At 41.7% G+C, this 25,678-nt stretch overlaps 1 protein-coding gene across 1 annotated transcript in view; it reads right to left on the bottom strand.

The window, feature by feature from the left end:
• Positions 1 to 25,678, bottom strand: part of XPNPEP2 (X-prolyl aminopeptidase 2) — a 472,549-nt gene that overhangs the window by 138,080 nt on the left and 308,791 nt on the right. Inside the window, exon 17 of the mRNA XM_078688442.1 lies at positions 971 to 1,075. Coding sequence (XP_078544568.1) covers positions 971 to 1,075 — 105 coding nt within the window. The remainder of the gene's footprint in view (positions 1 to 970; positions 1,076 to 25,678) is intronic.

Raw genomic sequence — 25,678 nt, 5'->3', positions numbered from 1 at the left:
TCTCTGGTGTATTGTGCCTTTTTAATGCTCCAAAACGATATTTTAAAGCACTTATGTATGTATGATATACATGATTTTAGGAGTTGTACTTTTTTAGGTCATATTGACCGAAATAAAGTTTTTCTGAACAAGCTATTCATCTGACCAACACAGTTTACTGGTGGATGTGAGTTGTATTGTATCTCAGACACAAAATGAATGTTTACTTTCAGTAAGTGTTATGAAATTTTTTTTTAATTTCACACACCGAACATATGAACCTTATGGTTGTTGTTTCTTCTCCGCGCAAAATAAATAGCGGTGAAATACATAAACCAGGTACTCTCTTTTGTTAAATACCTTAGTTTTCCACAGCACCAACAAATTATAGACGGTGGTAACTGATTTATAAAAGGGTGTGACGTCCTCTTTGAGGCCCTACTCCTTTGTGAATCAGAGTACAAGTTTTAGGGGTCAGGTGATAGACTCTGCAGAAAGGGAACAATGGAAATTCTCAGTGGCAGTTTCAAAAACTATATGGCTTTTTTTTTAAAACAGCCCCAGTTTTCTCAAAAAAATAGGGCTGCTCTAAAAAAATCATTTTTGAAAAGCAATCACAGGTATGGCAGTCTGCAGACACTTGCAGGCTACCATCCTTTGACTGTGACCAATGTTAGCGAGTCGAAAAATTCCGACCTGCCTAATAAATATTTATTATGCAGGGCAGTCTGACTCACTATGAATCATTGTTTTGCAAACCCAGCTATCAGTACATAGGTCGGTTTGTAAAACAAGTTTCTGGTTGCAAATTGCAGCAGCATTTTTACCAGAAATTTAGTATGTCTTGCCCATAGTTCCCATTTTAGTGCATCCTACTGGCAAGATGAGAAAATGGACGTTATAGGTTTGTACTTTGTATTCATTTTATTGATACAGTAAACATTATTCTACAGATAGTTCCATATATCCAGAAGATAGAAAATGTACATACACTCATGAACTGCAAGGAAGTTGCCAATGCCATGGCCCGTTCCATGGCCAAAGTTCAGGCCAGCTTTCCATAATGCCTGTCGAGCAAAGGATTCTAAATTTATTCCTGGAAGCAGACACAAGTATAAAAAAAGATGAATAGCAAGTGACAAATGTTAAGGGTAAACATATTGCTATCAAATCAACAAACTGTTCTTTAAGACGTGCCTAAGATGACACATCACATTTCCTAATCATGACACATAATCACTTATTAAATTACTGTACTCACTGAATGTACAATGCTCCTGACCACAGATTTGTCATTTGGTAAATTCAAGGCACTGGGAAACTTTTCCTACAATCACAGCATATCTTTTTTGCACCATTAAATGGCAATGAAAACCAATCCCAGTATTTACAAATATTATTGCTTTTTGATTATAAGAGGTGAAGGGGTTCTCTTCTTTTTAGATTGCCAAATTCAAAGACGTTAATGGGACCCTTACTTTATACAGTTTTGACAAGTTTTATTTCCTACGTCACTAAAGAATGTGGCTCCATCTATATGTATATCCTAAATCAACTGTCAAGGAAATCACCTTTGAGAATATATATCATACTAGGACCAAATTATTCTTCTGGATCATTTACAATTTCTTTCGAGGAAGATAACGGTAAATACAAAAGTTTTAATTGAGCAGATGGTTAAAACAGATGTAACTCAAGTTTCACCGACTATGCAATTTTAACTAGATCTAACTTTCCTGAAAAGGAGAACTTTGCTATGCTTATAGCTTTGGCATCATTTCCTCTCGATTAGCATTTCTGGCTTACTTTCGCTGTGTTACGATTAGAACAGACCTAGAAAACTTTGCACTCAGCTACAGGAAAAATCATTGAATGTAATTACATCAAGTTTAATATGAAATGGCAACGCTTCTCACAAGTGTACTTCTACTTGGTTGACTGCATCCATTTATTACTGGTTATTAAAGAAAACCAAGACACCACTGAAATTAGCAAGTTAAGGTTAGCTCAGCAAACCATAACTTGATGTTCAGTATGATTCCTTAGTAAACCTTATGAGACACTGAAAATATAACATGTAGAATAATTAATTGAGCTTCTGTCACTAGAATCTAACATCAACATTCAAATATTTTAGCAAATTCACTGAAGTACAATGGCATTTGTTAAACTACTTGGCAGCTGAAGTTAATATAAGAATAAAAGTTAATGTTAGAACTGGGGTCTCTAGTTGGCTGATGTAGGTACCTTAGTCCAAATAGGGACCCTTGCGTCTAAGTCAGGGAAAGGAAGGACACCTTCTCAGATAGCCAATGCTCACCCCCTCGGTAGCTTGGCATGAGCAGCCAGGTTTATCTCCAAGGCAAATGTGTAAAGTATTTGCAACCGTGCTCTCAGTAACCCAGTGATAAAACCACAAATGGACTCCACACGACATTCATAAAAAACAATTATATTTTTATAAAAGAGATATACGATGAGACCACACGATAAAAATCCAATATATGGGTATTTGTAATATTTCACCTTGCCGTTTACTAGGCCAGCGAGACCCGAAGGTTCTTGTAGTATTAATGAGCAATTCTTGATGATTCAATACAGTCCTAATGCAAGGTTATGCAGTTTGTAATGCAAGAAACAGGCATTTCGTTATGTAAAAATAATGCAGTTCATAATGCAAAAAACAGGTAGTTCGTAATGCCAAAATAATGCAATTCGTAATGCAACAATCAGGCATTTCGTAATGCAAAAATAATGCAATTTGTAATGCAACCATCAGGCAGTTTGTAATGCAAAATTAATGCAATTCGTACTGCAACAATTAGGCAGTTCGTAATGGAAAAATAATGTACTCCGGCACCGATTACGGCGCTCTAGACGGTCTTTATGCCACTCTTACTGACTCGCGGTCAGCTACTGCCACAATATGCCCCCAAAATATGCCCCCAACTCATTTATGATGGAAAACAAAGTGCAGCTCCACACTCCGGGCCCCGTTACGGCCACTCCTCGGCACGTATAGGCCGCGATATGGACTTGAGCGGAGGCTTGCGCTGCAAAGATGGGAAAGGTCGAGATTGTTTCTCTCGTAACCCGCACCCTGCCCCTTGCGGTGACACACGCACGCTCGCTGAGCATTACCTGGGGGGTACGATCTCACTCTTCTCTCCTCTCCTTGCGGGTTGGGCCTCCGATACGACTTTGTTGATCTTGGGCAGTGGAACTCGGACCCTCGACGCTGATGGTTCGAGGTCTCTCCTTGGCAAAGGCCGGGGCCAGCTGCAGTGAATTCTCACAGCTCCTCTGGGGATGCCGGTCCGGGCCGAAGGCAATGATGATCGCAGCACTTCTGGTCTCTCGGTCGATCGAAGCAGAGAACCAGACTGCTCCGGGACACACAGTCACGGGACAATTTCTCACGAAGGTCTCAGGCTACAACAGGCCACACGCACACAGCCGCTGAGACTCACTTGAGCTCCGGTGCACACACTCGCAGGCTGCACGAAGCACACGCACACAGCGTGGCTGAAACTCACTTGAACTCTGGGTGCACATGATCACAGGGCAATCCTCACGAAGGTCTCAGGCTGCACGAAGCACACACACACACACAGCATCGCTGAAACCAACTTGGAAACTTTTATGTCCCTGAGTTTCCACAACATGGAGCCGGCTCTCCTGGGGCCTTGGGGACAAGTTACTTCAGGACACAGCACACAGCAAAGTCCTTTCAAGCAGAGGGACACAGCAAAGCCCCTTAGCCTCTCCTTAGTTTAATCAGCAAACTGCAGGCCAGCAAGGTCAGTCCTTCTCTTCAGTCTCTTCAGCTGTTCTTCCTTGGCAGCGGTTCCTCTTGACCATGAAGAAGTTTCAATCATTTTCAGTCTTGATCATTCCAACGTTCAGGGGTTTAAGCTCTCATAGTTATACCCCTAAATGTCTTTGAAGTCTTTCTGTTCAGGGGGCACTGACCCCTGTCCAAACCAGTTCTGGGTGTCTCCCTGCCAGTGACACCTTCTTCCTTTGATAGCGGGGGTCTCGATCCTCAATCACTCAGCAGAAGATGGAGCCATTGTTTTATGGCAGCAGTCCAAGCTTCTTTACCTCCAGGGGCTTCTACTCCAGATGCAGGTCAGCCTGTTGCTGTCTCACCTTCTTCCCTGGGTCAAGACATTCTCCAGAGCCTATCACATTCAAATCCATACAGTCAATCCATAACCAGGCAGAGGCACACATAATTGTTAGAGCAAAGAATCCAGCCACTTCTAAAAGTGTGGTTTCTAAACACACAATGCAAAAAACACCTTCACAAAAAGATGTGCTATTAAATTGTGAGTTCAGGCACACTAAACATCACCTCTCCACCTTAAGCCTATGGGAAGACAGGCTGGACATATTACACAGCCTTCACCATTCTGTCCTATGGGCAAGAAGGCCTTGCAACAGTGAAAAACGAAATAAAGAGTGTTTCACTGTCAGGACATGGTACACACCTCAGTACATGTCCTACCTTTCACATACAGTGCACCCTGCCCAGGGGGCACCTTGGGCCTACCATAGGGGTGTCTGATGTGCTTAAAAATGGAAGGGTAAGGCCTAGCTAGTGGGTGCACTTGTCAGGACAACATGGGAGTTAGCAAACTGTGCGCAGGCCCTGCAGTGGCAGGCATGGGTTCTCTCTATAGGGCTACTTGTGTGGGTGGCACACTTAGTGCTGCAGGCCCACGAGTAGCGTTTGCATTACCAGCCCTGGCACACATAGTGCACTTTACAAGGGACTTTACTAGTAAGGCAAACATACCAATCATGGACAACCAATTAGCATAACACTTTATACAGGGAGCACTTGCACTTTGTATCAGCAGTGGCAAAGTACCCACAGCATCTAAGTTGGCAACACCATGTCAGAAAAAAGGTCTAGGGGGAAGGCAAAAAGTTTAGGGAACTTTAGCCAAAAAGGGCCAAGTCCAACAGTTCGCTTAAAAGCTTAGTATTGGATATTATACCTGAGCGGGGACATTGAATTACTATTTAATAGTCAACAGGGAATTATCAATAGTCTTACTCCTAATAAAATAGAAATAAAAGCGCAAATTGCTTAAATCTAGGAATTGTGAGTGGATTAGACTGCATGAAAAAAAGGTTCTCAGTACTATAGCAGTACGTTATTAGAATGGCTTTTCTTTTAAGGTGGCTGACTGCCCATAACTGCAGGGATTGAAAACGACTTTCAAAGTAATGAGTGTATTTGCTTGAAAGTGACAGCTGAACTGGCAGTGATAGGGATAGCACCACAGCCCATGGTGAGACAATATGATCCATGTGATTCTTTCCTGGTCAACTGTTCTAGGATTCTAGCCGGGATTCACAGTTTATGTATTATACTGCAGTCTGCATTGATGTGATTATTTTTGTTTTAAAAATGTCAGGTATAAAGTGTCTTTTTTCTGACAACAGTGGTCCCATGCACAGTTAAATACACGAAAACTAATAAATATAGACACAATAGAGCTATATTGAGTAACGTGATTTGTCCAGCCGGACAGAGATCACAATTTTTACTATAAAGTGAATTCAACAGGAAAATTCTTACATTCACAAAGAGTGAGACACAAGCCTGTGCCCTCACGCTAATGAATTGGCAAAATAAGACAGTAGAAAAGAAAGAGGAGAAATATTTAGGCAGAGAGTGAATGATTTCTGAATAATGAAGAATAACAGAAATTCAATTACATCATTATATGCATATCACATTCAGTATACTTTTACATATGTGATGTTACAACAAGTCGACGGCGTTTCGATCCCTTAACCACAATATGTGGGATCATCATCAGGACAAAAAGTTATATGCCTAAGAAGTAAATAATGGCCTAAGGAAAGAAGGAAAAATTGGAATATATCAGCAGAGAACAATACACAGTAAAAATTATCGAGTGACATCAGGTGAAAAACGTGAGTGAAGAATCCTTAAGGGAACATCTAAAATCCGCATGCGTGAAATGGCGGTCACATAAAGGTACGATGAGTGTCTGGGGGGGTGATCAAACACAGGCATTTGTACGTCATACCAAGGATATACATGGACCGACTTGTGCATTGATTGACTGGTGAATTGAATAAAATAATTTGAAAACACATGCAACACTTCCTTGGTGGCAAGAATACCCAGTATTAGTGAACAAAGGGTCGTGGGTTCCGTGCATAGCTACCCCGTGAGTATGAAGGACATAAGGGATGTACGGGCTACCTGTTTGAAACGGCTACGTGAGTCAATTGGTGTTCGAGACTTGCTTAGGATATACGGAAGCCGTTAATCGGAATAATGCCCAGTATTTCGTCATGCGTGTCCACTGCTGGAGAACGAAGAAGATATTTAATTCTGTACCAACTGTGGATCTAAGGAGACTGGGGTACAGGCCGTAGGACTTACCCGAGTAGGCACCAAGGGGGGATAAGAAGATATAACGGCCGCTCGGCAGCTCCAGTGCAGTACTGTTAACCGAATCCGTGTAGGGGATTAATTACAGAACCTAAGGGATGAATTCGGAAGGACGGGTGAATAATTCATGAAATAACGGAGTGGTGTGACAGGGGGAAGCAATACGATCTCGGCTCACCTAAAATTAGTTCGCATTAGGGAAATGGTTCCACAGGATGCCCGCAATGGGGATATCTCATCCAACGCCAACGATAAGGCGCGTGACCACGAGCCTGAAACAAAGAGGCAGAGGCTGTCTGGTCAGGAAGTGACCACGACGGGGAGTTGTAGCCAATATACCATAACAATTGTAGGACTTTCCAAGGGTAGAGGCTTCGTGTCCGAGCCCGTCTCTGTCCCTAGTCGACAGGCAGCCAGGAAGTTAAGTTCAAGGGTTGGGACTGATAGGTGGAGCCGGTTGTGCGGGTCATAAAAATAAATAACGGACTAACGGCGGCCATCTCGAGTGAGTGAGTTAAGGAACCAGGAAGTTAGGTTCACAGGTTGGAATCAATAGGTGAAAATTAATGGACTAAGAGCGGCCATACTGAGTGAGTTAAGAAACTCGGCAATGAAATGGAGGCAGTGGGTTGTAGCTTGGTTAGTCATGGAATTAAGGAGGGGGAGGGGGCGGCCATCTTAAGTAGGTGAATAAAAGCATGCAAGAAGGCTACATAGGCATGCAAATAAAGAACTGCTTGTATGCTGAGTGATTAAAAACATGGTGTCGACACAGATACAGATACTACAAGACTTGGAATTTGTAATAGACCCAATTACAATAAGCTTGTCCATTCCTCCTGCAAATTTAGACCTGTATTTAAACTGTCAGTTCTTAGTATCCATTTAAGTTCTTCTTTATTGAGCAGTCTGGATAGGTCACCTCCTCTTGGTGGTACATTGACCTGGCTGATTACAGTCCATTTGATTTGATCCTCTGAATGTCCTTTGTCTACAAAATGTTCAATGAGTGGGGCATTGGCAGTTTTGCACCTGATTCTGCTCCGATGTTGCGATATCCTCAATTTAATCTTTTGCTTCGTTTGGCCTACATAGATCATATTGCAGGGGCACAGAATAGCATAGATTAAATTGCAGCTGTTACAATTAGTGAAGGTATTAAGAACATTTTTGACATTATGAAAAACAAATTCTTTACTTTCAATGCAATAATCACATACTACACATGTTCCACATTTAGAATGCCCCCTCACTGGGGGAAGGGACCAATGATCATGTAAGGTGGTTTTGATCATTTTGGGTGAGGGCAATGCTGCTCTAACCAGTTGATCTTTCAAGTTTTTATTGCGTTTGAAGGCAAACAGAGGTATTTCCAGGGAGAGATTCCCAGATTTAATGATATGCCAGTTTTGTTTGATACTTTTCTTAATTTGGCTGGATGCAGAGGAAAAAGTAGTGACACAGACCAGTTTGTTAGAATCTTTTTTGGTCTTGGGTTCAATTAATGTCTCACGAGGGCAGTACCATGCCCTCTTCATTGTATTCCTTACCAGGCGTCTGGGGTACCCTCTGAGTCTAAGTTTGGTAGCCAAGGTGTTTGCTTCACAAAAATAGTCAGATTTTTGGAAGCAGTTTCTGCGAAGTCTCAAGAACTGTGAATAAGGGAGACTGTCCCTGAGGGATCGAGGGTGGCAGCTATCATAACTAAGAAGTGTATTTCTCTCAGTTGGCTTACGGAACAAAGAGGTGAATAATAGGCCATCTTTGTGTTGGATACATAGATCCAAGAATGGAATACTACTTTTGCTATGATCTATGGTGAAAGTCAATCCATTGCAGTTGCTATTAAGCCAATGCACGAAGGTGGGAAGGATTTCCACCGGGCCCCCCATATCATGAAGACATCGTCTATGTAGCGTCTCCACATGAGGAGACCCTGATGGAAAGGATTCGTGACTGGGAGGATGGTGGTGCATTCTAGCCAGTCCATGTAAAGGATAGCCAACGTAGGAGCAAAAATAGCCCCCATTGAGGTACCCTTGTTCTGTTGAAAAAATTCTTCTCCAAACATAAAGTAGTTACGGGTCAGACAGATCTCTAGAAGCTGAATTATGAATAAGGTTGGCACAGGTTGCGGACGTGGACGTCTGTTCAATATTTCTTCCATCACAAATAAGGAGTCTCTTTGGGGGATGTTAGTGTAAAGTGACTGGACGTCTAATGTGCACAAGGTTTCTGAGTCTGGGTCAAAGGGAATCAAATTTATCATGTTCATACTATTCCTAACGTAACAAGTTGTGACAGGGACAAAATCTTTTAAGAAAAAATTGACATAATGTCCAAGCGGTTCCAATACCGAGCCGCATCCGGATACTATTGGGCGGCCAGGTGGATCAATTAGACGTTTATGGATTTTCGGCGGTGTGTAAATGACCGGAATCCGAGGATGATTAGTATAAAGGAAATTGAATTCATGTTTGGAAATGAAACCTGATTCTAGGGCTTCAGTGGTTACCTGTTTTATCAAGGTTTGCAATTCTTTGGTGGGGTTGGTAGGCAGTCTGCTGTAGTAATCAGTATTAGAGACTTGGCGTGAGAGTTCTGTTCTGTAGCTATCAATATTTTGAAGTACAATCCCACCCCCTTTGTCTGCTGCTTTAATAACCAATTCACTTTTATCTCGTAGTGATTTGATTGCATTCTTCTCATCTAGAGTGATGTTATAGGGAATGAACATATGTGTTTGTGATAGGCGCATTGTCTCTTTAAGAATAACCTTTTCAAAGGTAATGATCTCCTTTGGGATCATATTGGCCGTAGGTGAGAAGGTAGAGGGAGGTCTGAAGGGTGTAGTTGTAATCTTGGGTTGGGATGGATTCAAGTCAAAGAAGGCCCGTAATCTAATTTTCCGAAGGAGGCTAGTAGCTCAGATTGTATTTCCAAAAAATTAGGATAAGAGGCAGGCACAAATGAGAGTCCCTTGCTAAGTAAAGAGATCTCTTGAGAGGATAGATTATGGTCAGACAAATTGAAGAGTGGGATAGACATATCCGAAGTTCCTGAGTTGTTCACCATTTGTAAAACGTCTGTCTCGTTTGTCGTTCCCCGGGTGGATTGTGCCAGCGAGCCTGTTGTTTCACCCTGCCCCTCTTGGGGGGCTCCCCTCTGCCTGTTCCTCGTCCTAAAAAATGGGGGTTAGGATTGCGAGAAGTAGTGCTGGAACCTTCACCTGCGTCTGAGGTATCAGAGGAATCGGCTGAGGAGTCCGTGAATCCCACTACTGTATTCCTCTGATTGAACCTACCCCAAGGTCTAGGATTCTGGGGATTTTGGTTGAAGTTACGGTTACTATAAAAATCCTTCTGGAGATAGGGGTAAGTTCTTTCCGCTGTGTATGATTTAATGTCCTTTTTGACTTTAACCGATTTTTTGTTTTGTTCAATTCGGTGGTATTCAGCAATGTTTTTTTCAATTTTCTCCAGCAATTTCTTAGCATCGGTGATGCTATCGTTCTCAGTAATCTGTTTCTCAGAACAAGGGTACCTCAATGGGGGCTATTTTTGCTCCTACGTTGGCTATTCTTTACATGGACTGGCTAGAATGCACCACCATCCTCCCAGTCACGAATCCTTTCCATCAGGGTCTCCTGATGTGGAGACGCTACATAGACGATGTCTTCATGATATGGGGGGGCCCGGTGGAAATCCTTCCCACCTTCGTGCATTGGCTTAATAGCAACTGCAATGGATTGACTTTCACCATAGATCATAGCAAAAGTAGTATTACATTCTTGGATCTATGTATCCAACACAAAGATGGCCTTTTATTCACCTCTTTGTTCCGTAAGCCAACTGAGAGAAATACACTTCTTAGTTATGATAGCTGCCACCCTCGAGCCCTCAGGGACAGTCTCCCTTATTCACAGTTCTTGAGACTTCGCAGAAACTGCTTCCAAAAATCTGACTATTTTTGTGAAGCAAACACCTTGGCTACCAAACTTAGACTCAGAGGATACCCCAGACGCCTGGTAAGGAATGCAATGAAGAGGGCATGGTACTGCCCTCGTGAGACATTACTTGAACTCAAGACCAAAAAAGATTCTAACAAACTGGTCTGTGTCACTACTTTTTCCTCTGCATCCAGCTAAATTAAGAAAAGTATCAAAAAAAACTGGCATATCATTAACTCTGGGAACCTCTCCCTGGAAATACCTCTGTTTGCCTTCAAACGCAATAAAAACTTGAAAGATCAACTGGTTAGAGCAGCATTGCCCTCACCCAAAATGATCAAAACCACCTTACATGATCATTGGTCCCTTCCCCCAGTGAGGGGGCATTCTAAATGTGGAACATGTGTAGTATGTGATTATTGCATTGAAAGTAAAGAATTTGTTTTTCATAATGTCAAAAATGTTCTTAATACCTTCACTAATTGTAACAGCTGCAATTTAATCTATGCTATTCTGTGCCCCTGCAATATGATCTATGTAGGCCAAACGAAGCAAAAGATTAAATTGAGGATATCGCAACATCGGAGCAGAATCAGGTGCAAAACTGCCAATGCCCCACTCGTTGAACATTTTGTAGACAAAGGACATTCAGAGGATCAAATCAAATGGACTGTAATCAGCCAGGTCATTGTACCACCAAGAGGAGGTGACCTATCCAGACTGCTCAATAAAGAAGAACTTAAATGGATACTAAGAACTGACAGTTTAAATACAGGTCTAAATTTGCAGGAGGAATGGACAAGCTTATTGTAATTGGGTCTATTACAAATTCCAAGTCTTGTAGTATCTGTATCTGTGTCGACACCATGTTTTTAATCACTCTGCATACAAGCAGTTCTTTATTTGCATGCCTATGTAGCCTTCTTGCATGCTTTTATTCACCTACTTAAGATGGCCGCCCCCTCCCCCTCCTTAATTCCATGACTAACCAAGCTACAACCCACTGCCTCCATTTTATTGCCGAGTTTCTTAACTCACTCAGTATGGCCGCTCTTAGTCCATTAATTTTCACCTATTGATTCCAACCTGTGAACCTAACTTCCTGGTTCCTTAACTCACTCACTCGAGATGGCTGCCGTTAGTCCGTTATTTATTGTTATGACCCGCACAACCGGCTCCACCTATCAGTCCCAACCCTTGAACTTAACTTCCTGGCTGCCTGTCGACTAGGGACAGAGCCGGGCTCGGACACAAAGCCTCTACCCTTGGTAAGTCCTACGATTGTTATGGTATATTGGCTACATCTCCCCGTCGTGGTCACTTCCTGACCAGACAGCCTCTGCCTCTTTGTTTCAGGCTCGTGGTCACGCGCCTTATCGTTGGCGTTGGATGAGATATCCCCATTGCGGGCATCCTGTGGAACCATTTCCCTAATGCGAACTAATTTTAGGTGAGCCGAGATCGTATTGCTTTCCCCTGTCACACTACTCCGTTATTTCATGAATTATTCATCCGTCCTTCCGAATTCATCCCTTAGGTTCTGTAATGAATCCCCTACATGGATTCGGCTAACAGTACTGCACTGGAGCTGCAGAGCGGCCGTTATATCTTCTTATCCCCCCTTGGTGCCTACTCGGGTAAGTCCTACGGCCTGTACCCCAGTCTCCTTAGATCCACAGTTGGTACAGAATTAATATCTTCTTCGTTCTCCAGCAGTGGACACGCATGACGAAATACTGGGCATTATTCCGATTAACGGCTTCCGTATATCCTAAGCAAGCCTCGAACACCAATTGACTCACGTAGCCGTTTCAAACAGGTAGCTCGTACATCCCTTATGTCCTTCATACTCACGGGGTAGCTATGCACGGAACCCACGACCCTTTGGTCACTAATACTGGGTATTCTTGCCACCAAGGAAGTGCTGCATGTGTTTTCAAATTATTTTATTCAATTCACCAGTCAATCAATGCACAAGTCGGTCCATGTATATCCTTGGTATGACGTACAAATGCCTGTGTTTGATCACCCCCCCAGACACTCATCGTACCTTTATGTGACCGCCATTTCACGCATGCGGATTTTAGATGTTCCCTTAAGGATTCTTCACTCACGTTTTTCACCTGATGTCACTCGATAATTTTTACTGTGTATTGTTCTCTGCTGATATATTCCAATTTTTCCTTCTTTCCTTAGGCCATTATTTACTTCTTAGGCATATAACTTTTTGTCCTGATGATGATCCCACATATTGTGGTTAAGGGATCGAAACGCCGTCGACTTGTTGTAACATCATATATGTAAAAGTATACTGAATGTGATATGCATATAATGATGTAATTGAATTTCTGTTATTCTTCATTATTCAGAAATCATTCACTCTCTGCCTAAATATTTCTCCTCTTTCTTTTCTACTGTCTTATTTTGCCAATTCATTAGCGTGAGGGCACAGGCTTGTGTCTCACTCTTTGTGAATGTAAGAATTTTCCTGTTGAATTCACTTTATAGTAAAAATTGTGATCTCTGTCCGGCTGGACACATCACGTTACTCAATATAGCTCTATTGTGTCTATATTTATTAGTTTTCGTGTATTTAACTGTGCATGGGACCACTTTTGTCAGAAAAAATACGTTTCCCAAGGTCCTGTGCTGACTCATTGGGCGCCCTTGTTGTTTTTGATAGGTATAAAGTGTCAGCAGGGATATCAGGACTAGTAATCACATTTGGTTTTACCATGCCAAATAAACATTCAACAGAATTTGGAAGCAAGTGGGATTCAAAGTGACTAAGCTGCTGACCTCAATCATCTAGGTTCTAGTCTTGGACTCCATACATGATAAAACACTTAATTCTGTGTAAATTGGTCTATGTGTTCGTGCCTCAAATTGTAAATATGAAAAACAAGTATTGAGCATTTTGACCATTGAATCAAGGTTCTGTACTTGACTACAACTTAGACCTCACCACATTTTGTTTTATATATAATGTCACTTTTCTGGGATGGTGCTGGCTAAAGAAATTATTTTCTCCAGAAAAAGGCATAGATTGAGGCATTGCATAAGCCACCACTGAAGTATTTCTTTTAATTTAGAAAGGTAACTTTGAAAATAAGTCTTGATTAAGCCCAGGCATTGGGGGAGTTTTAAGAAACCCATAAAGAATTAGTGAAATCATGTGGTCCAGCCCAGACAACATTCTCAAAAGGTGCCTTACCATCCAAGCATAAAAATCCTTATCAACTGTACTATGTGGAGGTGATGAAGGGTTAGATAGGATCCTAGGAAATTCATGCCTCTGTTGCGTAGAAAAATAAAACAGTCCTAGCCAAAGCAAAAGTTCCTATTTCTCTATAAGAGATCATTCAGAGAGGGTTTTACATAGTAGGATAACGTTGATTTGTGACTGGTAAAAGGGATGAGGGGATGACAATTCGTGTTCAGTACCAATCAGTATACCTTGAGACTTTTAAAGCATGAGCATTAAACCCATTAGTCCTGACTCAAACAAAATGAACAAAGAGATCATAGAATTCTAAAGGAGAAGCAGACAATCATTTGTGTTCTAGAACCCATCAGAAGCCTGGTATATTAGGGTATTGTAACAAGGTTTAAAGCTAGAATGTGGGAACTTTTCACAAAGTATCAAGTATATGACTTAATAACACCAAAATATCAATCTGTTAGGCTTTTGGGAAGGAGCGATACCGATGGAAGGAAGAAAACTGATATATAAGGAAATAAAGGAATAAAAATTGTTTAAAAAACATCTTTTCTGAATCTAACAATAGTGAGGCACCAACAGGAGATGAAATGCAGAAAGGGGGAAATTGTAGAAAGCTAGATGATGGTCTCATAAAAGTTACCCCAACATCCAAAAGTAGAAAGGATTGGATCTAAAGTTCCAAATATATCCCGAAAAGGAGGCACGAAGAACACAAGCAAAGGTAAAAAAAAAAAACATCTTGCCACCATACATGTATATTTATCAGTATGAAGTAAAAGCATCTGCGAGCTGTAGTAAAATATATCATATATACACCTGTTGTTATAAATATCGGCGTGGTCCAGCCGCCAAGCACGCACCGCCAACTAAAGAGCTCCCACGTCTGCCCGCCTTTTGGACCAAACCTTGTTTCGTTGCTAGAGCTCAAGGGCAGGGGAAGCCGCCAGGGACTGGACCCTGGTATTGGCCCTCATCACCTCGAAAATAGGCAGTATGGGGCACAGGTGAAAGCAGGCAAGAACATTGCTCCACACGCATCGCCCCCCCACGGGGCAGTAATGAGGGAAGAGTGGCAGACTACGAAGACCAGCAAGCTTCACGGATCGAACCGAATGCGGCGTCCACCAGGGGGCAAACATTCCATCTAATCATCAGTAACGCCCACCGAGGGAGTAAAACATACACAGACGAGCTGCTGGAAATGGTTGCCTCTCCACCCTGTGATGCTAATCAGCCTCCTTTGAAAAAGGTCTGCGTACAGACCGAAATGCATCAGGACAAGAACGGCTGTATCCTGCAAATGAAATTAAAGCTTTTCAACTCACCAACAGGAGTGCGGCTTATTCTCTTTCGTTGAAAGAACCTGTTGTTATAAATAACGGCGTGGTCCAGCCGCCAAGCACGCACCGCCAACTAAAGAGCTCCCACGTCTGCCCGCCTTTTGGACCAAACCTTGCTTCGTTGCTAGAGCTCAAGGGCAGGGGAAGCCGCCAGGGACTGGACCCTGGTATTGGCCCTCATCACCTCGAAAATAGGCAGTATGGGGCACAGGTGAAAGCAGGCAAGAACATTGCTCCACACGCATCGCCCCCCCACGGGGCAGTAATGAGGGAAGAGTGGCAGACTACGAAGACCAGCAAGCTTCACGGATCGAACCGAATGCGGCGTCCACCAGGGGGCAAACATTCCATCTAATCTTCAGTAACGCCCACCGAGGGAGTAAAACATACACAGACGAGCTGCTGGAAACGGATGCCTCTCCACCCTGTGATGCTAATCAGCCTCCTTTGAAAAAGGTCTGCGTACAGACCGAAATGCATCAGGACAAGAACGGCTGTATCCTGCAAATGAAATTAAAGCTTTTCAACTCACCAACAGGAGTGCGGCTTATTCTCTTTCATTGAAAGAACCTGTTGTTATAAATAACGGCGTGGTCCAGCCGCCAAGCACGCACCGCCAACTAAAGAGCTCCCACGTCTGCCCGCCTTTTGGACCAAACCTTGTTTCGTTGCTAGAGCTCAAGGGCAGGGGAAGCCGCCAGGGACTGGACCCTGGTATTGGCCCTCATCACCTCGAAAATAGGCAGTATGGGGCACAGGTGAAAGCAGGCAAGAACATTGCTCCACACGCATCGCCCCCCCCAAGGGGCAGTAATGAGGGAAGAGTGGCAGACTACGAAGACCAGCAAGCTTCACGGATCGAACCGAATGCGGCGTCCACCAGGGGGCAAACATTCCATCTAATCATCAGTAACGCCCACCGAGGGAGTAAAACATACACAGACGAGCTGCTGGAAACGGATGCCTCTCCACCCTGTGATGCTAATCAGCCTCCTTTGAAAAAGGTCTGCGTACAGACCGAAATGCATCAGGACAAGAACTGCTGTATCCTGCAAATGAAATTAAAGCTTTTCAACTCACCAACAGGAGTGCGGCTTATTCTCTTTCGTTGAAAGAACCTGTTGTTATATATATATATATATATATATATATATATATAAATATATATATATATATATACATATATATATATATATATATATTCACTGAAAAAAACATAGGATTTAGGGGTGTTATAGCTAGCTGGACATTTGACTCGTACAAAACCATTGAAATTCCTTCGTTATAATTAGTTCTGCTAACTATAACTCATGCACCCGCAATCCACTGCTGCTGATATTACATCATTCACAACATGGTCAGTGACATCACTGATGACACCACTGATGACATCTCAAATGACATCACTGATGACATTATCCAGTGTAAGTGGTTTGGTTCATTATTTAAATATGTCTTATGTTTGTAGCAATCTGCATAGAAGAATGAGTGATACATAAATATACATTTCTGAATGGAGGATTTAGTAGCAGTGTGATTGACAGTTTAAATATATTGGATAGTGACTAAACTGTGTGAATATCTGTATAACTTTGTCAGTTGTTGTGTAAACTGCTGCACCAGTTGGTTACTAGCTATGTGACAGCCTATATTAGTTATTGATTAGTTAACTGAGTATTTGCATGGAAGAGTGAATGTGTGTGTGTGGTTCGGTGGGGTGTGTGTGACTGCCCAAAGATATGTGAATAGTTGATTCAGTGGGTATATGAGGTTAAGACTGCATGTGGAAACAGTTGTTGGGGTGAGTGAATATCTTTATGGGTGTGGTGATGAGCAAATGTATCTCTCAATGGTACATGTCCAACAAACTAGAAAAATAAAAGGCAGTGTATGTGACAGTTGTATATAAATAAGTATACATAAGACTCATTGATTGCATGAGTGACTGTATAGATAACTGTATACTTGTAATAGTGATTTCATAACACACTAAGTATGAGTTACTATCTATATCCATACTAATATTATAAAGAGAGAGCCCAAACCTTTGAGGCAGGTAATCTCAGGAACCACCGTGCCAATCACAACACCCAATACAGCATTGGAAAGGACATTTTCAGCAGATGAACAGAGGTATACAGCTGCCCACCATATACATTAGAACGGTAAAAGAACCTTAGGGGCAAAGTAGTCCCTTGTGGGCGTGGGCGTTCTGCTTGGGGCATTGTGCTGGGGGCGTGTGCATACAGCAATGTGCGCGGTATGCATACACAGCGATGGGCGCGGCATTCCGAAAAACAAAGCGTTCACAGTACTCCGTTATGGGTGTGTGCGTTGAGCTGGGGGCAATGTATAATAAGCGTTCACAGTACTCCGTTGTGGGCGTGTGCGTTGTGCTGGGGGCGTGTGCATACAGCGATGGGGGCGCCTCAAACCAAGCTGTATTCCACCGCTTGCGCCAAGTGTTCTGGGGGCGACTACCGTTACAATACCACTGGGCGGTGCTTTTGGCAATTTGCGGTGCATTCGCCGTTGACGCCATGTGGGTCGTCTAACTGGCAAGACAGCGGCCAAACACGTTCCCAGCTCACACACTTCGCATTTTTCAGTGGCCTCAACTACAGCGTACAAACACGCTCGCGGCTGGAGCCGCCACCCACCTTAACATATTGCTCTGGTGCTCAGGCGGGGGCTGAGGCGAGTCAGCATACCAGCAGGGATACAAAAATTCAACAGACTGCTCTTTTACACACGCGCAGCATCGCGTGCACGCTGTCACGCACTGAACTCTCAGCATAAAGGACTTAACACCAGGCAAACAACAACGAACAGGACGCTGTCGGGGACTGTCACACCAACGGACTCCACAGCACCCACAGGCAGCAAACGTTACCGTTGCTGAGGCACATATCACAAGGCCGGTTCCTCACACTGGCTGCACAAGCGGACGCCCATGTTACACAGCAATGGACAAGTACCATTACCCTATATGCACAACTCAACTGAACAGGTAAAAGACGACGTGCAAGGTCATTGTTAAAGAAGGCATCTGACTCATCTTAGCTTTTGTGATACTTACCTAATGCTGCATACGTGATGATTTACATTTGTGTACTCACTGTAAATAACAGGCTTTCATGCACACATTCTATTTCATACCTGGACAACGTCGGGACGGGCTGCTAGTGAATAAATAAAGTGCTATTTGTATAAGTGTGTAGCTCAGTAAATGTAAATATGATACATTGTTTGCAAAAGTGAGTAGGATGACTGCATAAGTGAATAGGATATGTGCTAGTGTGTTCTGTTGATATAGGTGTATAAGTATATTTGATAATGTTCTATTGATCTTTGTTAGCATGTACGAGTGAATCTATAAGTAACGGATTAGATGTGTGTGTTGATATAGGAATCACTGAGTAGGTTTTTAGATACTTGTATTGCTGTGTCAATGGATTCAAATATGGTACTCTCTATTTTACAGTGAGTGATGAAAGGATATACTAGTGTATGATGAGGTCTATCTAATTGTAAATTGGATGATGTCATCAGTGATGTCATTTGAGATGTCAGCAGTGATGTCATCAGTGATGTCACTGACCATGTTTATGAATGATGTAATATGTGACATCATCAGCAGTGGATTGCGGGTGCGCAAGTTATAGTTAGCAGAACTAACTATAAGGAAGGAATTTCAATGGTTTTGTACGAGTCAAATGTCCAGCTAACTAGAACATCCCTAAAACCTATGTTTTTTTCGTGAATTTCTAAGGTTTTTTAAATGCTAATTGCTAAATATAATATATCGGAAACCTATGTTTTTTCCAGTGAATTTCAAAGGTTTTGTAAATGACAATTTTTAAATGTATTAATTGTTATATTTATTTTTTTATACTGATTTACTACACTTTTTTAAACTATTTATTTTTAGATATTTGATTTTTTAAATTACATTAAAATTACATTATACATTACATAATATACTTTCTCAGAACGAATTACTTTAGTTTAAATAGTTTGCAAATAGGCAATAGACTTTTAAGTACAGTAGTTACAGTTTTTGCAGTTGTTGAGTAAAATCGTTCTGGTTACAGTAGTGATTTTTAAGGAATATTATTGTATTTTAAAAGTTGACACTTAGAAACTTTTTCACATAGAATCACCAATGTTATCCTATGGGAGGAAATTCACTTAGCAAGTAAGTAGTGTTATCGTTACTTTTTCTTACTCAGTGGTGGATCCTGGATCTAGCACTGGTGCATCTCCTGTAAACAGTTAAAGAATGCGTTTAGGTTAAACAGGCACTTTTTAAGGAATATTTGTAGTTTGTGAAAATTGACGCTTAGAAACTTTTCTTGTGAAAACCAGACAATGGATTCCTATGGAAAGAAATACAAGTTACTGGTAAGTATGCTTAGAATTACTTTTCACGGTCAGTGCTGGGCTAAAAGATGCGGTACAAAAGGGGGTGGTGATGGACGGAGCATCTGAACCAATCAAACACTCACACCCAGTCAACAGATCTGGGTTTAATACATCACCGTTCTTTAGCCCACTTTACCAACCCAGTTTAGACATGGCCATATGCAAATCAGTCTGACCCTGTGCCTCATGGGAACAGTCCAGCCCGAACTGCCAAGCGATGCCTTCCCTGGACCGGAAACAAGCTTCCTAAGACCGGTTTCTGGCATTTCAGCCGTCTTCAGCCAGGCTTGCTTAAATCCAGTGGCAAAGTGAGCAAGGGACACACGTCTGAGCATACCCTGCCAACTTATGGCGAACAAAGTGGTACAAAATGGGGTGGTGATGGACGGAGCATCTGAACCAATCAAACACTCACACCCAGTCAACAGATTTGGGTTTAATCCATCACCGTTCTTTAGCCCACTCTGCCAACCCAGTTCAGACATGGCCATATGCAAATCAGTCTGACCCTGTGCCTCATGAGAACAGTCCAGCCGAACTGCCAAGCCATGCCTTCCCTGGACCAGAAACAAGCTTCCTAGGACCGGTTTCTGGCATTTCAGCTATCTTCAGCCAGGCTTGCTTGAATCCAGTGGTAAAGTGAGCAAGGGACTTACGTCTGAGCATACCCTGCCAACTAATAGCAAACAAAAGATGCATCACTGGGTTCTCTCCTGATAACAGGTGAGTAAATTGGAATTCGTTGTTCTAATGATTTTAGGTGAATATTTTAAAGTTCGAAAACTCCACACTTAGAAGAATTTCCAAGTGAAACCAGTCCATGTTAGCCTATGGAAGGAAATTCAAGTTACTGGTAAGTACGGTTAGAATTACATTTCAGGATCAGTACTGAGCTCAAAGATGCAGCACTGAGGTATCTCCTGATAACAGGGGAGTACATCGGAATTCATAGTTCGGCTGATTTTAGAGGGTCCCTAGGGTCAAAGTAGCCCACCAGGTACCTCAAATAAGCGCCACAGAGCTGTGTTGCAGAGAGGTGTAGAAATCGACGTGGCCTCTGAACACCTATCTGCAACGCAGCTCCCTGGGGCATACTGGAGATACCTATTGGGCTATTTGGCCCTCAGGGGCCCTCAGTATTGGAAGAGATTTAATTCCCCAACTTAAAACCCACAACGGGATACAGTGGTGAAAGAAGGGGACGTGGCCTGAGGTGACATGTCTGCAAACACGCCCTGTGGCACATTTTAAGTTAGAGAATTAATTCCTCTTCAATCCTGTAGGTTCCTGGGGGCCAACTAGCCCACCAGGTACCTCCAGATGTTCAGAGATGTGGCAATCAACTAGAATAAATAAAAAAAAAATTAATAGCACCTTTAAAAAAAAATAAGGATAATAGGGGTTTTGGACGGGGAAGTGTATTAAAATTGTGGACAGAAACTGTACACAGTAACCAATAAATATACTTGTTTTAAAAAATAAATACAAAGATATTTATTTTACTACTCGTATAATAAAAGAGAGAAAGAATTAAAAGAAAAAGAAAGAGCGAATATGTATGAGGATATAAAACGAAACTAAAACTGTTTAACAAGTTTCACTTTTACAAAAAGACGTGCGCAAGTTAAACAGTGGAAATGTGAGCACGTGTCAACTGAAAAACGTGACAAAAAAATGGGAGGAGCACTAAATTGGTTCCATAGTGACTTCAATAACCAAACGTATATAAACCACGCCCGTAGGATGATTACTTTCGTTCCTATGATTTAATTAAGGGTGACCAAACTACGAGCAAGATAAAGTTTGCGATCGTCGGATTCATCTTCAGTTTATCGTCCATTTCCTCAGAGGGAACATAAAGTTAATATATATAAATATTGTAATATATAAAACATTATGCTCCCTCCGGAGGAGTTGGATGTATGTCGACGGAAGGAGGAAAGAGTTTTAAAGAGAGGTAAATTAATAGTATAAGTTTATGCTTTATATATGTTTCTAATGCAAGCATATTATTATAATTTCTAAATGTAGTGTGTAAAAGTATAATTGTACTTTAGAAATGAAATGACGTAAGAACAGTTCATGTATTATCGTCGCGAATTGAAAATACTACAAAGACGCAGAAAAAAGAAGTTTTGAAATATGTACAAATCAAAAAAAAATTATCAAGTAATTCTTTTTTCTTCTAGAGTGAAAATGGTTTTATCAGTATATATATTGTGTAGTATTGTGACCTATTTTCACTCATGAAGAACTGGAGGTTTATCGTTGCAAGCAGTAAACATGTAGAAAAATATTAATGTCAATGTTTTCATAAAGAGTAATTGAAAAGAACTGTACAAAAAACAAAAAAGAAAAATTAAGTAGTGAGGGAGTGTTTGTAGTAGCACTTCTATTCTACTATATCTGAAAGTTAATCATGCCCTCGTACATTAATAAGAATTTAGGACACAACTTTAAAAAAGATTTGAATAGAAAATCGTATTTGTGGAGAAAAAAGGGAGTGTGTGCATATTTACATAGCGCAAACTCAACCTAAAACTATATCAGCACTTTACATGAGCACAGTATTTACAGTACATTTTCAGGCAGGCGTAGATTACGTCATTTCTCTTCAATAACAGGATGTGGATGCGACTCAGAGGCTCGAACACTGATTTCCAGCACCAAGTTCGACAGTGTACCTGAATGACCACATACGTATATATATTAGCTGCCCTCCATGTGCCAAAAACTACATCCTAAAGCTTTCTTAGCCCAGTATTACTACAGCTACAACACTCCACTGAATGTACAACAAACATTCATATTCGCAGAAATACGTCATGTCCACAATCTTATATGTGTGCAACTATGGATGAATACAGGGTCAGTGATACCTGTACCTTCCATGTTGGCCATGCTGTGGTACTTTACAGATATAAAGACACATTTGTGTTTAAGACCCGGGTGATGTCAGCACTACAACACGGGCACCTGAATCAGTTGATTTCTCATATAGCTCACGACGGACCTATGCCCATAGCTCCGGAATGATGTTTCACAGCCTCGCGCAGCATTGGCATACGTTAGTCCAGCCCACTCCGCTTATGCTTCCAGGAAACCACAACAAATTTAACAACACTTTCCTAACGCTAAAGCGACGATAATTCTAACGCTGTCCTTGTAAATATGCCCCCAATATCGCGAGAAATACAGCAAAAATTCATGTTTGCAAGTGAAAACCTTGTTAATATAAGACTGTGCACTTAACATATCAATCCACCTTGCATATTAAACATGCTTAAGTCTACGTCAGAACACATGTTAGGATCCGACTTAAACCACAATTAGCAAGAGTTTTCCTATCGGTCCTCAAATCCAGGGCCACCTTGTAAATACAACGCTGTTGTCATACCTCCCTCTTCCTTTTTATATTCTCATAGAAACACCTACCTTCCCACTGAGAATACCTACTTTGCAACTCATTGGAGATACGAGGTGACCCCTTAGCAAACCAGCTGCTAACATGCATTAAAGCATCTTTGCGTCAGCTAATAAATAGGGCGATATAATTTTCACTGCATTTTTGGCTTTTTTTTTTAAATTGCGGCGAAATGGCACTTGTTAATATGCCCTCAAGTTTGCTATGACACAGCGAGAACCTCGACTCCCGCCCTGACATAGCAAACAGCAGTGTCCCGCTCCTGTGGGGTGGTGTTCCCCAAGGTTTTCCACTGCTCCAGAATGGAGACCACGTGGCCTCCCTCCCATAATATAAAAAGCCCCGGAGGGTGGTAGTCCCTGGGGCTTAGACGGACCTTTGAGCTCCCTCACACAGTTATTTTGTAGCACCGAGGAATGGCGGTCCCCGGGCTACAGGGCCCCTGTAGTATTCAACATTCTAAACTATACACATCCTGGCTGAGCAGCATACTAGAGCCCCTCTGGAACACTACCAATTGTAATATTGTAGCCCCCGGGATTGGTCCTTCCCAGGTAGCTAATTTTTAAACAAGCACAGGAGCCCGCGCTTCATTTCTATTTTATGTACGGAGGATCCATGCACCCAGCGCACATTTCTCAGTTTTTTCAACAAAAAAAATAAATCTTTTTTGAGCCCTAGGGTTTCTTGTGGGACCGCCTAAACAGGTCTAGAGGGTCAAAATATTTCTTACCTACCCCCTTTATTCGTTTTAAACACTTGTTCCACTGATTTCTAGAACCTCGCTTCTACCGAGGCAAAAATGGCTGGTTTCGAATGTTGACAACCACTTGACAGCCAATCAGCATTCTGAGCGTGATCGGGACGGTGCGCTTATAACCTGCGCATCCACCGAGGCCATAGATATATATGAACTTTCAGTTGTAATCTTCTCAGGAACTACTGAACAGATTTACACCATATAAGCAAAAGGCATGAGTCTGAACCAAGGACTACAACTTTGCCAAATTTGGTGTAATCCGTTCAGCCGTTCGGGCTGTACCAGCGATGAACGGTACCTATGGAAAATTGCATGGGGAAAACACGTTTTGGGACCCCTCTTTTTTTCTCAGCACCCAGTGCACAAATCACCCCAAGACTTTCAGGATAGGAGCGGACCGGAGGGCCCCACCAGTTTTGAAAATTTCGCGAAGATTTGTCAATCGGTGCCAAAGTTATTCCAAATAGAAGGTTGCAAATTTCCTATGGAAAATAGGCCCTAACTATAACTACCTACTGGTGACCGCCAGTAGGTAATATAAAGATCTTCCTTGTTCTCATTTTTTCTTTTTAGTTGTTCTCACATCTTCTAGGGAGTTCAAGACTTAGGGACCTATTCATACTTTTGCGAATGGAATATTCCATCACAAACACGACAGGTATCTTGTCCGCTGTATGACGAGACATTATATCCTATGTAATTTGTAATATAGTGGACAGGATGTGCATCACGTTAGTGACGGTGTATCCCATCTGCCAAAGTATAAATCATGCCCTAAGTATTTTCACGCAGAAGTTCCAGGACCCAAAGGGCAAACATTTGGTTGGAAAAACATCAATGCAAGCACATACACTTTGTCTTGAACTATGAAGAAGGTGTTAGAACAGCGGAGTAGAAAAATATGAAAGTAAGTAAGAAAGAGAGAAGGAGGAGCAGAAGGAGAAATAATCAAATATTGGTCCTCCTATAAGAAACAAACATTCCTGCTTCCTGCTAGGGACAGTCAAGATTTGGAACCTTCTCCTGATCGCCATAAAGAGCAGAACGTTGCTTCTTTCTTTCAGAAAGGTGCTGAAAACCGGGCTCTTTTCCAATTAAAACGCTTAGTACACTAATCAAGCAACCGCCCTACCCATCCGTCCTAGCGCTAAGACGCCCCTGGGCATTTGTGTGCTGTACAAATGCACTAATCAAATCAAATCAATATTACAGCAAAGCAGGTGTGATGAGTTGGTTTAAGGTTTTGGGTCAGATATTAATGCAACAGTTTCAGTAATTGTAACCCAGAAAAATAGTTTTTTTTATCTTTAAAAATATGAAGGGGTATGCATAGAAGGTGGGATGTTGGGGATGACTTGTTTTTCATTTGGATATTGCTAAATGATCCACCCTTCACAAAAATACTGGAGACTCCAATCTTCTATATTTTCTGCATCAAATAGGATTTGAAAGTAAACATCACTTTACTGAAAGGGACAAACAGCAGTACATTTAATGGATGACAATGGCTGTCTGGAGGAATAAGTATAGGGATGATTGAAGATACATTTTGCTCTGTAAAGTATTGCTAGTTCTCACAAACCGATTACATTATACTGGATAACACTCTTGTGGAAGAAGTAAGCAGCATTTAACACTTTGCAAGCAACTCTTCTGCACATTCATTTATAGAAAGAAAGCTGGACAACAAAGGAACCTGAACACCCTAGATGGGGTTTCAGTTGCAATAGCAGCTTTCTTATTACATCATTAATATTACAATTTTCTGAACAGGTCACAAAAGTAGTAGTTTTTTTTAAGTTAGGAATACGCAGAGCTTTTTGTGCACTGGAGGACATAGAATGCACTTTTAGGGGAAATAAGCCAATGATAAGGAGTTCACTATAAAATTATTCACATAAGAATTTCTTGAATTTCTTAAAATAATCAGATTCATAAATGGAGCAATAGCAAGCACTAACAAACCAATTTAGAGTAATATTTAAGGGAAGAAATGTAGGTACATTCAGATGAAAATAAAAAGAAATTGATAGAGGCATGTAAAGTCAAGAGGGCTTGATTAAACAAATGTCTACAAGAACAATACATGTTATACATTTAATATACAGTTTACGAGTAACATAAGGGCAGTACTTG

Source organism: Lissotriton helveticus, chromosome 4_1 (genome assembly GCF_964261635.1).
Source record: "Lissotriton helveticus chromosome 4_1, aLisHel1.1, whole genome shotgun sequence".
NCBI classification, from domain to species: domain Eukaryota; kingdom Metazoa; phylum Chordata; class Amphibia; order Caudata; family Salamandridae; genus Lissotriton; species Lissotriton helveticus.
The sequence above is the reverse complement of the archived record's forward strand: the minus strand, read 5'-3'. Positions and strand labels throughout refer to the sequence as shown.